Raw genomic sequence first — 15,932 nt, 5'->3', positions numbered from 1 at the left:
GCAAATCGGTTGAGGATAAGTGCCCGAAAAATGAGTGACATTTTAACGCGATTTTTTCGTATGAATTTGTATTTTGGCCATAGCTTTCGATCCCATTGTCCGATCTGGCCAATTTCAAATATAAAACAATGGGACAGGATTCTGCGTCGAATGCAACTTGTTGCGAGCAAATCGGTTAAGGATAAGTGCCCGAAAAATGAGTGACATTTTTTGAGTAGTTTTGCGCACACACACACACATACACACACACATACACACACACACACACACACACAGACATCACCTCAATTCGTCGAACTGAGTCGATTGGTATATAACACTATGGGTCTCCGGGCCTTCTATAAAAAGTTTGTTTTTGGAGCGATCATATAGCCTTTACCGTATACTTAGTATACGAGAAAGGCAAAACATGTTTGCTGGAGCATGGCTGAGCGAATCTCGGTAAAAGTTCAACATTTCCCGGTAAAAAAAAATTAAGTGTGTAGGTCCAAACTTCATGGGTTAATTCTTGTTGTTTTCTTTCGAAGCGGAACAATTTCATTTATTTGAATCAGCAAATCAGACTTTTTTGGCAGCACAAATTGTAAAAAATGACTTGATTTTGTATACATCACTCAAAGTACTTAGAATGCACACGAGTGAAAAATATTAGAGACGGGAACATAAGTGTTTTTTTTATATTGTCTTTGCCTCACGTTTTCAAGCTGTTCGGGAACGAACTAAGAATGCACGTTAGCGTAGTACTTTAAGCTGCAATATATTTAGGATAACTGTAGTAATAAGTTTGCTTATATTTTAATTGAGAGATTGCTTACAAATTCAGTGGCTTAGTAGTTTTTTGATTCCACGAACAAATTAGGTTATAATTTTACAATTTTTGTGCTGTAAGATAATTCTTAATAATGTTAAACTTTTTATAAATAAGTTGTTATTTCTCACCTCTAACGTATTTTCGAATTTAATTCAATGTAGCACTGTAGAAATTATTAAAATAAACTAAATTATTAAAATAGATAATCGCTTTATGCATGGATAACAAACGCATGCGATGTTTTGACATTAAAGGCTCCCCAGACCTAAGTGATTTTATCGACAACTAGTCGCCGCGATTCTATCGTTGGGTCGCTGCAGGCAATGTTCCAGGCGCGCTTCCATACCAACGGCGACAGAATCGCTGTCACCAAGCGCTAGAATCGCGTCGCGACTGTCGCATCGCGTGTGTTTGGGGGAACCTTAATGCTATCTGATGAGATGACAGGGCTGTACTATCGCAGCAGACTTCAGTTCGTTGACTACGGAATGGTTGCCAGCCCGAACACAAGCAATTGTCAGTACTTCCTGGTGTTTACCTATGTTTACTATCTTAAAAAAAACTTTCTGGAGAGGGAGCGCATATTGCTGGTCATCATACATTTGGTTCAGTATTGGTCGCATTCCAAGTAAGATCGTTGAAATAATTTGCAATCTTTATTCAAAATTCAATCCTTTTTAGTATAATTATCTCGTTCGCATATTACTTTTTTTTTTGAAGAACAACGTTAATTTTTGCGACATATTCATCCACTTTTGTTAAATATAAAATGTGACTACTTTCTAATCTCCAGGACCAAAAATCAAACATCACTTGATCGAAGTTGGATTGTTTTTCTGTTTAGCAAAATTATTAAATATTACTTTATTCAACATCAAGCAGCAAAACTACGAGGTTAGACCCTTCGATGCTTCTGGAGAGTGTTGGTTTTCGTATTACCGGAACCCGATCCAGTTTCCCGCGATCTCCTTGGTAACGAATGTGTCTGGCCGCCGCCGTCGGGCGTCCGATATGAGTTACGCGAATTATCAAACGAAGAACTTTTGTCCGAGTCCAGATCATCCTTAGATCCGGCATGGCTTCGCCGGGTCTTCTGCTTGGTTCGGCTCAACGTAGACTGGCTTGACGAGCGGTTCCTTGTCGGTCGCGGTAATGTTGAGATCGGTTTCACAACCTGCTGCTGATCGTTATGGTAGTTAATTTCGTAGCCGTCTCGAATGTGCTTTGGTTTCCATGGAGCCAACACGGATACTGATCGCGATACGGTGCGGGTCATCGGTTGCACTTTCTTGGCACTGTTCAGCGATTCCCGCGAGTATGCCATTCGGTGGGCGTTTGCAATGTGCGGATGCGGAATGTCTCCAACTACAAATAGAAATGTTGAAGGAGCTAGAAGGATAATAGCATCATTTTAATCAACTCACCGGTAGTTGCATGCAGGAATACAACACTTCTCTGGCTCTGCTGACTAGATTCACCCTCGGTACCGGAGCTGTCCTGGACGCGATCCATGTCCCTGTTAAAATAACTCTTGATCAAGCAAAAATCCTAACGAATAAATTTTTTATCATCTCACCTGGTCAAGCTCCCTCTCCGCTCGAAGCTACGGGCTGGCTTCTGTGGGCCGGATGGAGGTTTCCTGTGCTGTTGTTCGCTGCGACTTCGACTCGATCGTTGATAGCGTTCGGATTCGACGTGATCAACACTGTTCTCTCGCGAACGACTGTAGCTCTTTCGATTGATGGTGCGATCCGGTGTATAGTCTCGGCTTATGCTCTGCTGTCGTCGGACCGGATAACTCGGCGACGGAGATCGCATTCGGTAACTGGTCGAGTTCTCGGAGATGTCGTATAAGTCTTTTCGCTAATAATAAACATATTTATGTATTTATGTTGAACACGAATGCTCAAGTGGAGTTACCTTAGGCTCATTTCTTCGATCTTCCTCATCAAGATTTTGCATAGAAGTGGAACGATATCGAGTTTCGCGGATCTTTGGCGTCGCTTCCAAATCATAAGCGCTCTGGTATCTCTTATCCACCTTCGACAGAGAAGATTTGGATCTTGTACAAGAGGAAAACTCAGAATTAGTTAACGCTTCAACCCAATTACAGTTTAACTCAATGCTTACCGACTAGGTCTGGCTGGGGCGGTGTTCGCATACTCTGTATCGGTATCACCGAAAAACCGTAAACTCTTTTGTTGTTTTGTGCCACTGGCGGATGACTTGACGTCGCTTCCACCAAATTGTGATTTGGAGTCTTGCGGCTTCTTACGAGACAACCTGTCAAACGACTTGAACCAATCCGAACGGGAAGCTTTTGACGTTTCGCCGCTTTTGGAGGTACTTTTGAATGAAAGCGAACGTTTCGTCGTTGAAGGACTAGATTTCGGAGTTGACAACCGCCGGCGGTTGGCAATGTCGGGGACCTAAATATGAAAAGCGTTTGAGATTCATAGCCAAAATTCATTATACTGCGATGGGTTCACCTTAGAATGGTACTGCTCATCATATCGTGACCGTTCATCACTCCGGATGCTGCTCTGTCTCGAGTCCTTCTTATCCGATTCGCCCATCTTAACAAGTTTCTTTTTGGTTGAACTCATAAACTGTTTAACCTGAAATTATAACGCTATTGACATAAATGTTTCTAAACTATTACCCAATGCATGCAAAGTTATAAATGATCAATAAATACTATAAATGGTATTACAAAAGTTTAATAAATAACAGGTTTTCGAAAAAATCGATCATATAAGCCACACTCACCTTAGCTAACCCTCCAGTTTTCTTCTCCTGCTTCATGGAAGATTTTAGCTCCTTTGGATAACTCCGTGCCGAATCCGGATAATCGTCCAACCTAGGATCGAACCGGCTGCCATCATCAATGCTTCGCTCTCGATACGAATATGTACGCTTCGGCTTCCGCAAACAGCTGTTAGTATGAGCTCTTTCATGACGCAGAAATCCCTCACAAGCATGAATATTCTGAGCCATCGAATACTTCCTTCTAAAGGAACGAAATTTCAGAAGCATGAAAACATTAAGAATATGCAGATCTTACCCAGTCGGATATTCACTGTTCAACGAGTCCTTACGAAAATCGTTCTCAATCCCAGAATCTCCCTTGTCCATCACATGTCTCGAGTGGCTAGTTTCTCCCAGATGTCGGGTAAAGTTCTGCACCTCGGTCCGTTCAACAGACCCGTCCCGCTCGAACGTGGTCCTCGTCGTCCGTACATCTTCCACATTCTTACTCGGATATTTGAAACGCTCCACGTACTCCTCCGAGAAAGGCCGTCCATCACGATTCACTACCGTTTTGGTGACAAATGACTCCACGTACTGGTTCTTCGAGTTCCTGCGCTGTACCAAATCTTCCTGTACTGGAGGGGGTGACATAGTGTTCCTCCGAACTGGCGAAACACTTGCCATTCGGTCAACACTCCTCCGCGCACCACTATTTTGATAGTACTGATCATACCGCATTGCGCTTGCATGTCTGTTCAAGTCCCTATCGGGTGAACCTAGGTCCAGTACCTCCCTCGAGCCGATTCGGTTACGAATCCGCGATTCCAGTATCTCTCGCCGTTGACTAAGCTCGTGAAATTCTGGGAAATACTCCTTGCCATCGGCTTGCCCACGATAGCTCGTACTGTAGCTGTGGGCCATGTATGGAGGAGTGTACTTGACGGTCGGAGTGATGTGGTCTTCATCCGAGTTGGTGAACGAATCCGCCGCCATAGTAGTTGTCGTTTTGAGGTAGGAGGTTGAAAAGCGTTTGTTGTAATCTATGCCCAGTCCTTCGTCTTCATCGCTATTATAGGGCTTCAACTTGGTTCGCGGAAAGTTGTCCGTTTCATCAAGGGTGTACTTGGGCAATGGAGGGCTTGGGCGTTTCATGGTGAGGTACTCCTTAGTGGTCATTCTGTTGAGAAGGTCGTCGTGTGGACTAGATTTTTTGACGTCTTCGTCGCTGGTGTTCGCTAGATAGTGGTTACGAACGGTGTGCTTAGCTTTGTTGTCATTATTACAGACGACTTGGGCATAGACAATGGGTTCACCCGGTCGAGTGTACGAAAAACCGTCACGAACAATTTGCGCAGGAGGTGGAGAAGTGTGTCGCTCGGAGGACAGACGCTTGACGATATTCTCCACCGTGACTCCTTTGGTCAAGTTGGGTTTATCAGGTGGCAATTGGGAGCTGTGCAGGCGTTCTTGGGATTTCGAATTCTGCCGTAAAAGTTCTATCGTTTCCATCACTGGCTTGGACGTTGGGCGGTTAGTAGAGATATTCAAATCTTGACTATCTCCGAAGCTCTTTTTCTGCTGAGCGTATGCAGTAAGCGGATCAACGGATCTGGTGTATTCCACTGGGGAAGCTTCAATTATGGGAGTTAGTGCATCATTTTTCAGCTCTTGGGTGTTACGTCTAGGAGTTCGACCTCTTACTTGTCGAGGAGCTTGGCCAACATCACTCTTACTACGACTCACGGTTATTCGAGACTTCTCTTCAGGTGGCTTCACAGGACCATCATTCTTAGCCTTGTTAAACAAACTCAAAAGACTTTTTTGAGGTTTCTTAGAGGAAGCATCGCTGGAGCTTCTGGTAAGTGTGTTCTTTGCCCGAGATTTCCTCGACGGTAGCGAATTGAACTTATTGTCCTTATTACCGTTGATGCTGTTGCTTCGGGATTGAGCTCTATCTAAGCGATCAGCTTGCGCTAATACAAATTCAGCTTCTTTTCGGAGTGCTTCCTTGGATAGGTTTTGAGGCTCTTTGCGAACGTTTGAACTGGTAGGAAAGGTTCGTGGTTCCGAACGAGATCCTGCGAATAGATAACAAGCTTGTTAAATCTTGATAAAACGCATATAAACATCATAAATTAGTATTAGAGTTACATTCAACAGCCCATTCTAAGCAGGTTTTCAATAGATTTAAAATATGCAATACGATTTTGATAACTGAATTTCATATAGAAAATTATTTTGTGCTTTTAGCGGAATGTCTTTACTTGTCATAAGACGAGATAGTACTATCTCATTTAATTCAATAACTTGACTTTACACACTTTACATACGAATTCGGACCTCACCAGTAAGGCTGTCTTCAAGTCTAGTCAATTACGAGCCACTGAAACAGTCTCACTGTTGAGGTCAAAATTCGTATCTTTGCATCACCGAACTATAGATCAATTTCCGTGCATTTGTTTTGTTTTCCTCAACAGTTGAAATTGTATTCTAATGATTTTACATTTCCCATTAAAGTCACCAACTTTTGTATATACAAACCTTGCGAATCCAAAAACGAATCCATTAGGAAAAAATCTTGCAAATCGTCAACCGTTCGAGTTAAATCGTCAGGAAGGAAATCTCAACTCATTTATACTTTTTAAGAAGATAGAGATTAATAAATTCGAGCCAACGAGAGCCATCTAGGCTAGCTTTTGAATATAATCAAACTTCTCGAAGCGATACGTCCAAATAAATTTGTTCACTTTCTGAACTTGATAGAAAAGTCCCCTCCGATGAATCAGAGAACCACTGCGACACAGTCGGACAATCTGAACCCACGGGCCACCAACGAAGAAGTCGGTGCCGGCGTTTACTTCGGTTGCCATGTTACTGTCACTGCCACGTACTGCTTACTGCCACCACTGGAGATATAGTGTAGGTACTGACTGGCTCCTCTTAGAAGTGTTCAGCGCCATAAAATTTTATGGTTATTTTAGATGAAAATGAAATGTTTGCCTTCGTCCGTAGCCCACAGGCGGAGGGAAAATCAGGAGGAAAAGACACGTTCAGCACGAGTCTAGAAAGGCTTTGATTACCGTCGGATGCTGTCGGTGCGACGTTGTTGGTATTTACCATTTTACAGATTGAAGGGCAGAAAAGTTTTACGATGCGATGCAATGATGGATCTAACGTTTGTTATAACATGCTCTGCACAGATCAAACTACAAGCTTAAAGCAATCTCGAACAAATTTATCTTAGTTGATATACCTACTATAATTCCCAATGTTATGTATTTTGTTTTATTATTATTAGAGCGTTTTTCCTTAAGCATAGATTATTTATGATTTTTATTTTCGTGGAGGTATCTTTCTTTTCTGCATATGCTTCTTTCACAAAGCCCAACCTTGACTGACAAACATAAAAATTATTTCAAAGGAATATAGAACAAAAAAAACAAAAATTGTTTCAAATCCATTTGCATTAGAAGCAGTCATAATCTTTTGTAACGATAAAGGAAGAACATAGGATGAAGGTAGTGATACGAATTGTCTGTTTATCTAACATCATTCCCATTAGCCACGTTGATAACATCGGATGGTAAACATCCATCCAATTTAGCCTGTAACGATACCCAACACGAAAGACTAACGAGCGTACCTCACTGAAAAGGATTAATTAAATCCTAGCTCTGGCCCAGCACAACCCACGTTCGAAAAGTAGACATATAGAAAAACCGTGCAGAACTGCAGTGCATCATTGACTTTTGTTGATTTGACCGTGGATGATGGTCCAATGTTTGCCAGCTAATCTGAATACGATAATGATTTACTCAGTGACCTTATTTACCTCGCCACACGGAGATGTCCAACTACCATCATATGTTTGAAAAGTATTACGTCCTCATTTTAGACTTTTGAGGACCAGACCCGACCGAGCCAAAGCACTCCTTGGGTTTTGTGGTTTTTGTTATTTGGGTCTTCTTGCTTTGATCCTCGTAGACATCTCTACATGATGCTTGTTACTTGTTTATCCGGGTGAGCCAACGGTGAAAACAGGCTTGCTAGATTGTTTAAACATTTGCCAACGGTTCTCAAGGGTAGTTATAAAACAAATGACCAAAACTTCGGTAATTTAAAAAGGCTGGATTGCCACATTTTGGAAAAGTCTACTTCGAGTCTGTATCAGAACCCTATTGCATACTAAACAAAAACTATAGTTAAAAAGCTGATTTGGCATTGTCTTTTGATTAAATTTATACATGAGGGAACTGCTCCTGAATTCATCGCATGGTTCCGATATTTGTCCCATCAAAATCAAAGCAGTGAAAAGCAATTTGGTTTGTTTTTTTATTCTTGTATTTTTTAGCAGTGAGCACACATGTTGCCGTATACAGTGATTATAATAACATTGTCGTCAAGTGTAAGAATTGGAACAGAATCGTCTGTCAGTTCCATATAAATGCGCGTTCCAAACGAGCAGGAGACCTGTCAAACGTGGACTTGACGTTACTCTTCATCTAGGACTCTAGTGCCGTATTTCTTTGTTTCGCGATGACATGAATATATGTTCAGTGAGATAGAGATCGGAACAGTTTCCTATGACTTTTCCATTTAATGATTGCTGGTGCATCACATAGATCCACTTTAAATCAAAAGTGAGACTATCATTTCTCACTTCTCACTGTGAAAAGTGAGTAGTGCAATGGTGATGAGACGTCTCTCCACTTCGCTTCTCATTTTTTACAGTGAGAAGAGAATAATGAAGAGTGAGAAACGAGACGTCTCACTTCTCAATCCTCATTTCTCACTTCTCGCTGTAAAAAGTGAGTAGTGAGACGTCTCAGTACTCATTTTGCGCTCCTCTTTTTTTCACAGTGAAAATTGAGAATGAGGAGTGAGAAGTAAGACTCTCCTTCTCCTCTCATTACCACTTCTCGCCGTAAAGTGAAGTGAGAATGAGAGTGAGAAGTGGACATCTCCTTCTCTTCATTTCTCACATCTCACTGTGAAAGTAAAGGTCGAAGTGGTAGTGAGACTCTCCTTCTCATTCCTATTTTCTCACTAAACTATTCGGCTAAATGACCTTTCGGTCAAATGTCCTATTCGCCAAATGACCCATTCGCTTAACGACCCGTTTGACCAAATGACGCTTTCGAAACAACCCTTTCGGCCAAACTACCCTTTCGACCAAAAGACTCTTTCGCCAAACAACCCTTTCGACCAAAAGACCCTTTCGGCCATACACCTTTCGAACGACCCTTTCGACCAAACGACCCTTTGCCAAATAACACTTTCGGCCAAATAATGACTTCGGCCAAACGACCATTTCGCCAAATGTTCCTTTTGGCCAAATGGCCCTTTCGGCAAACGACCCTTTCGCCAAAACACTTTCGGCCAAATAACACTTTCGGCACATGTAAACAAATGTTTGTCGTAACGATTGAATGGGCGGGCTCTTGTTCGGTCAGTATAATATCAAATACAGGTAAAGTCGCAAGTTTGTTAGGTCATCTGCGTGTACCATTTTCGTCTTTACCAGTTATCCGTTCCACAATGCACTGCTAGTACAGCCCCAATTTCAATTTGCCGGAGAATATTGTTATCTTTCTGCACAAAATCATACCTGGTTTTACGTTGGCCTTCTGTTTGATCAACTTGTCGCGCACTTGTAGATCGTTGGGATACTCTCTCGATCATATCGCTTCCAGAAGTGTCCCCAAGCTATTGAACGTGCTGCAGTGGGATAAACGATTAGATCTAAATACCCTCCACAGCTAATAGCGGACGATAAATTATGGAACGGCCAGGATTAAAGCTTCGTTCTGTCGTTTTTAGATTCCATTCGATCTGCTTCGCACAATTGTGACAGTCGTACATTAGGACGATTGGACAAGACTAGGTATTTGCTGATTGATTTGAAGGATCTTTTCCGAATACCGCTGAGCGAAATCTAACCTCTAACCGCGTTCTTATCCAAGGTCGTGGAATGTTCCAATATCCGTCTCTCATTTGGCCTGATTAACCGTCCAGTCACTTCATCTCGGCTGATGGATAAGATCCTCAGGCTGGAAGCTAGGAGCCGTGGATGTTTTATTTAGACGATATCATAGTGGCCATGACATATCCGTCTGCTAGAATAAGTCTAAAAAGGCTAAGTCAGACAAATCTATCATTAACCTTGAAAAGTATAAGTTTTAACGGTCCGAAACCTTTTCGCCTGACCCTTCGAAGGTTTAAGGAATTGGACGTTAGGCTCCTCCATTTGATAAGTCCGGCCTTTTTTCCTTGTTGGGTATTTTAATCACTTCGAGCCGAGTCCGGCGCTTTCTCAGATAGTAAAATATTACCGACGCTTTATTGACCTTCAGAACGCTCTCAGCACAAATCTCCGATTTTTGGGAAAACCCAAGACTTTGCGTGCCTGAAGAAGTGGATGAAGCATTCCAAGCGATAAAACAACGGTTGATCGCCGCTCCCATTCATTCAAACCTCGACTTTGAGCTAGAGTTGGTAGTCCGGCACTAACTCGAAATTCAGAACGATCGAAGAAATAGCGAGCTTTGTTCCTCAAAAACCAACACGTACAGCAAAACTATTCGGCTTTCGAAAGGAGCACTAGCAGTTTTCATGATAGAAGTTCCGAGGCTACGTAGAAGGTGGTAGCCATTCTACGATCACAGATGCTTCCTCAGATATCCGAAACAACAAGTGGCGGCTCAATCGATGGTGTCTGGACCTGCAGCATCTAGGCATGACTCGTTCACCGCCGAGATGTTGACAACATCGTCCTGGACGCATTGCGATGCGACGCGACGTAGCGTCTGCGAGGTCCGAGCGTCCAAGCTAGGAGACTCATCGTAACGAAGATTAGACTCAGAAGATTGAGGAGCGCGTTATAGCTGTGAAAGTATGTTCCGGTCGAGGATGAACCATACGATGTGCGGTTCGAGTGGAAGATGTTCCGGCTCCAGGATACCAACAACGTATCATCTAGCAGGAGCGAGGGTTGTTTCCATTTAAGGGTTGAAAATTTTAAGCCGACTTAATACGGCGCTCAGCGCTATAACCTGCGCAATCGCGTTCACCAGCAGATTTTCAAGTGGGTAAGCAAGTGTATCGCCGTATTACAATCAATGCAGGAACAATTACAATGTCAAGTTAACCAATTGGCTCCAATGTACTTGCTGTAAGATTATGGCAAAACACGGATCGTTCCTACAATTAGAGGATCCAGATAGGAAAAATCTTGGGATTTGGTCACAGAGCATGTTAAACGTTAAATCGCCTCTACCGTTACGCTTGCAACCGATGCACAGTGTTTATTTCGTCGTTTTCATGATCGAAATACAAAACTCGAAAAGTGTTGATATTTGATATAGGGTTTGTTCACAGAAGTTTCAAGATATTTAAGTGCGCATCTTTCGATAAAAACAGTTTGATGATTAATCCCCTAAAAGTGAGTTGAGAAAATTATTTTTCCACCGGAATGAGATAGACACATAGTCTTCTGTAAAATTGTAGAAATTGTAATACGAGCAACTTTGCTGAACATGCAAATCTCTATCTCTTATATATAACAAACTTAAGACGTTTTGTAAAAACCCTTCAAAATCATATTTTCATTCTAACTCTTTCCAATGATTTTCCCATTTTCCGTCTCTTCTAGGAAGATGTTAAGCAAGCAAAATAACATGTTCTTGCTGAACATTGTAACATTCCATCTCATATACAACAAAAGTTATCTTTAAATTAAACATATTTTGATATTATTTACATATAATTTCTCCTTAATTCAAAAAGTCAAAATTTCTTCACGATATGCTGAAAGTCGCTCATTTCATCTTTCTACTGTCATTGAAAACTTTTGTCGACAGAGTCTTCTCGAATGCTTGTTAAAAACTTGAAGCCATGAAAAATCATAATTTGAATAACTTTGGTTTTATGAGAGATAGGAAGTGCAATTCAGCAAAACATTATTTTTGCTGTTTGAAACTTTAGAGAGAGAAAATTGAAAAATCATCAGTAATTCTAGCTAAAAGAATGTTTTGAGGTTTCACTACATAAAACGTTTTTTGCCTTATGTAATTTATATAAGTTTTATAGTTGTTTGTTCTACTAATTCAGAAGAAAATCACAAAAATATATAATTTATGTTTTTTTGAAAATTAATTAAAAGAATTCAAAAACTTCAAATTTCTTAAATATTCGTGTGATGTCGAAAATACAAATAACATACACAGCACATGTCGAAGCGTTTGGATTTAGTTAACAGATGAAACATCTGCTTATCTAGGTAAATTTTAGGACGCATTGAGGAACTGAGGCATTGATCATTGAGTTCGTTGGATCCCGTTGTATAAAAGCCAGAGGTTGACCGAGAAGTCAGAGGAAGTTCTAAAACAATTTTAGTGAAAGTTTGAAAGCGATGACAAAGCGAAAAATAGATACAAATCAGTTAATTTGGAAACAACTGGCAAATAAATTTTATAACAAGATCTATTAAAACAAATGCGACTATGAAGCAGAGTTTCCATATTTTGTATAATAAACTTAACATGTTTATGTTTTTTTCAATCTTTATTAGTGTGCTTTTAATTGTAACCAATTTCAACACAGGCATATTTTATGTGGAAATCCTTTAAAATCATTATCCTAACTTTAACTCTCCACTGATTTTTCCATTTCCGTCTCTTCTACAAGTTGTCAAACCAGCAAAATACATGTTTTGCTGAACTGCAACTTCCTATCTATAAAAATTATTCCAATATTTTGATTTTCATGTGTTTTCAAGTTTTAACACAGCAATCGAGGAGACTCTTGTCGACAAAAGTTTTCAATGACGAGAAAGATGAATGAGCGACTTTCAGCATATCGTGAAGAAATTTGCGTTTTGCAATTAAGGGAGAAATTATAAGTGTAAATACCTCTAAAAATATGTTTAATTTAAAGATAACTTTTGTTGTATATGAGATGGAATGTTACAATGTTCAGCAGAACATGTTATTTTGCTTAACATCTTCCTAGAAGAGACGGAAAATGGAAAATCATTGAAAGAGTTAACGAGAAAATATGATTTTGAAGGGGTTTTACATAAAACGTCTTAAGTTTGTTATATAAGAGATAGAGACTTGGCATGTTCAGCAAAGTTTTCTATTACAATTTCTACAACTACAGAAGACACTATTCATACTAATGTGGAAAAATATTCAACTCACTTTTAGGAGATTAATCATCAAACTTTTTTATCGAAAGATGCGCTCTTAAATATTTGAAACTTGGAGACAAACCCTATGAAAATCATCACTTTCGAGTTTTGTATTTCGATCGTGAAAACGACGAAATAAAACACTGCGATGGTTCCTTTGTTCAATTCTAATTGATTAACTTAAAACAGGTTCTAGTCAGAGCGTCATAGAACTCGCTCTCAGTACACGCACCATAGCAATTTTCTCAAGTGCACTGAGAGGTTTTGCATGTGTGGGTGGTTCAAAGCTTCAATGTCACTATGCCTCTCAGTGGGAGTAGAGAGATCAAAGACTAGCATGGAGATCTTATTCATGTCTTAAGGTGACTTGCGGTGGCACTCAATCTCTTTGTGGTTGTACCATAAAATCATCAACTTTTAGTAGTCATGAAACTTGACTACCCATATCTACAAGCAGACAAAATAACCACTTTTTGTTAACTCCGATTACCGTAAACATTGCATTAATGTGAACGATTTTGATCTGTTGTACCAGGATTACTCAATACGGTTTAACTATGACATAAATTAACGAAATGTAAAAACCAACAGATTAGCTTTGATTTACGTTGATATTTATGTTTTTTTTTCATGATGCTGGCTGTTTATGTTCACATCTCGTGACATTGTTGCCAGCTTTCACTACCATGCGATAATTGAAATTTACTGCGTTTTTCTTTTAATTTTTCAAGACGTTCCAAGTAGAATAATGAAGATATAATTGACATTAATAGATAACAGGTTAGAGAGAGTTTATTATTTTTCGATATTTTACATGTTTTCACTATGATTTAAGAATTTGATGTTGACATCTATCCTGCTGATAGGTAATAATCAATGAGTCGTGGCTATGGAGCTCATTGGTGAGTCGCAGGGTAGCCATTCTCAATGACACCGTAAGAGGCCCTTATCGATACATAATGAATATATGTTTTAATGGCCATATGAAGTAAGTTTTAACTAGAGAGGAAGGAAAAAGGAAGAATGAAAGAAAGGAAGAAGGTAAAAGGAGGAAAGAAGGAAGAAGAAATAAGGAAGCAAGAAGAAGGAAGAAGGAGAGTAAGGAAGAAGGAAAAAGTAAGAAGGAAGAAGGCAGATGAAAGACGGAAGAAGGAAGACCGATGAAGGAAAAGGAAAAAGGCGTTCGAAGAAAAGGAAAGAAAGAAGGAAGAAAGAAGAGGCAAGAAGGAAGAAGGAATAGTAGAAAAAGAAGATGAAAAAGGCAAAGGAAGAGGAAGAAAGAAGTGGGAAGAAGGAACAAAGAAGAAGCAAGAGGGAGAAGGAAAAATAATGAGTGAAGGAAGAACTTCTCATTTTTCACTTCTTTTTCTCATTAACCTAATGGCCATTCGGCTAATGATCTTCGCTAAATGACCTTCAGCCTAATAAATTCTAATGAAAGAGCTAAATTTGTCCGGATCTTTATTTTAATTCTACAACACTCCTCACACTTTTCCGGTTTTGTGCTGATTGTGCTGAAAGCGAAACATAGAAGAAGATGAGGAGACTCGATCTCTTGGGAGACGAACCTTATGACCTACTGTTTCATTTTCTCGGTTATAAAGGCCCATGATTCGCGCTCGTGCATCATTTCTTACTAAGATGATCCACGTTGAGTGGTTAGGAGAGAAGAAAACGGAAAGCGCACAGAACGATGACATTTTCCTAGTATCGAACTTGGTTTCTGCATCTGTAGCGTTAAGGTGACTCGAGGAGGCACTAAACACCTGTTATTTCTCCAAGATTTTTGACGTAGAACTACGTCTGTCTTTTTTATATTGGGGTACACTTTACGATTGCAAAAATTGAAAACGTCACGAAATATGATAGACTTCGATCCTTAATATCTCAGCAATTTCTCGATGGATTTTCATTTTCTTGGACCATTCGATCAAGGAAGTCAGCACTTCATACCCGATGTACACTGAAGTCGTTTGTTACGCGTTATTTTAACAGGAATCGTTTTTATGCGATTTTTTCACTCGAATTTCTGGATTTCTGCGGTTCATTCAAACATATTTTGTGACTAAAGCGTTTTTCAATTAACGCGGCCCATATCCTCCGCGTAAAACCGACTCTAGTGTGTAACTATCTATGTATATATTTACTATTAAAAACTTGCTAACAGTTTAGCCTCGTTTCGTGAATCAGTCAAACTCGTAATGCATCAAGCTTCTTCCATAGCACTACATTCCAACTGGAACTTGACCTGCTTTTCAAAAACTTTTTATGTCCGCCATTGCAGGGCTTTTATGTGCTGGTCAGTGATGTTGCAGCTGTACACTATCAGCCAGGGTTGTGCTTTTCAAATTTTGGAATCGATTATCATTTAACAATACTCTTCTACAAATTTAATGTCAACAATGAAGTTCAATCGGATGTTTGGCATTGTGTTTGTGTTATGTGGAAAATAACTTCAAAAGTAGCATTTACCAATGCTTCGAATCGAGAAACAATTATCGAACGATTCTTACTCTAGCGAGTTTTATCAATTGGTAATTTGGATATGAGACGCTTGAGAGTGTTGTTAATCCTCGATTATTAGAAAATTTTATTTTATCTTTCTTTTCAAATGTTGGTCCAAAAATTATATGGCAATGGTACCAATAGTGGAGGTATTAGTAGATCGACAAAAGAAAATATTTCTTTTAATTGATAATTATGGGAACTTTAGCTTTAATATCTTAATCAATAGATAAACTAATAAATTTGCTAACAAAATTAGTTAGATGTCATTAAATATCAACAATTACCAAATATTGCTTGCACCACTATGGAAACACGATTCCTTTAGTGGCGGTAAAAATTAATTTTGGTTCCCATAGTGGTTGGTTTCTTATGAGACTCGCCACTATAGGTGCAAAGTCAATTTTTTAAGGAAAATCATGTTTTCAATAGTTTTCAAGCGAAATCTTGGTGCTACCTCCACTAGAGGTTACCTACATCACCAGTTTTCGTAATGCTCATTCAATCTCAGAGGAAGGATAAACAACGAAAGCAGATTCAAGCTGGACTGAAAACGCTTGCTTTGGTCTCATCACGAATAGTCGAAAACCTGTACATTACAAACAGCTACGTAGTTTAACGTCACCTTTCGTACAACCCGATCGGGCTGCACCATTGAGTTTTTATGTACAGGTT

At 39.8% G+C, this 15,932-nt stretch overlaps 1 protein-coding gene across 1 annotated transcript; it reads right to left on the bottom strand.

The window, feature by feature from the left end:
• Positions 1-1,454: 1,454 nt before the first annotated feature.
• On the bottom strand, positions 1,455-5,636 carry LOC134202916 (uncharacterized). Its single transcript, XM_062677927.1, has 8 exons — positions 3,876-5,636; positions 3,581-3,821; positions 3,301-3,429; positions 2,942-3,240; positions 2,732-2,873; positions 2,388-2,674; positions 2,236-2,327; positions 1,455-2,176 (listed from the first exon to the last, which is right to left on the bottom strand). The coding sequence occupies exons 1-8, from the start codon at positions 5,069-5,071 to the stop codon at positions 1,707-1,709; spliced, it is 2,856 nt and encodes a 951-aa protein (XP_062533911.1). The 5' UTR covers positions 5,072-5,636; the 3' UTR covers positions 1,455-1,706.
• Positions 5,637-15,932: the final 10,296 nt, after the last annotated feature.

The sequence above is a fragment of the Armigeres subalbatus genome, unplaced genomic scaffold (assembly GCF_024139115.2).
Source record: "Armigeres subalbatus isolate Guangzhou_Male unplaced genomic scaffold, GZ_Asu_2 Contig152, whole genome shotgun sequence".
Taxonomy (NCBI): Eukaryota; Metazoa; Arthropoda; class Insecta; order Diptera; family Culicidae; genus Armigeres; species Armigeres subalbatus.
This window is presented reverse-complemented; position numbering and strand designations above follow the sequence as displayed.

What these genes read in the sequence shown, in the direction of transcription:
- LOC134202916 (XM_062677927.1), bottom strand. Translation starts at nt 5,071, where the DNA reads ATGGAAACGATAGAACTTTTACGGCAGAATTCGAAATCCCAAGAACGC. An exon ending in ATGAGCAGTACCATTCTAAG is followed by an intron (nt 3,241 to 3,300) that starts GTGAACCCATCG and finishes TTTCATATTTAG; the next exon opens with GTCCCCGACATTGCCAACCG. An exon ending in ATTCCTGCATGCAACTACCG is followed by an intron (nt 2,177 to 2,235) that starts GTGAGTTGATTA and finishes TTCTATTTGTAG; the next exon opens with TTGGAGACATTCCGCATCCG.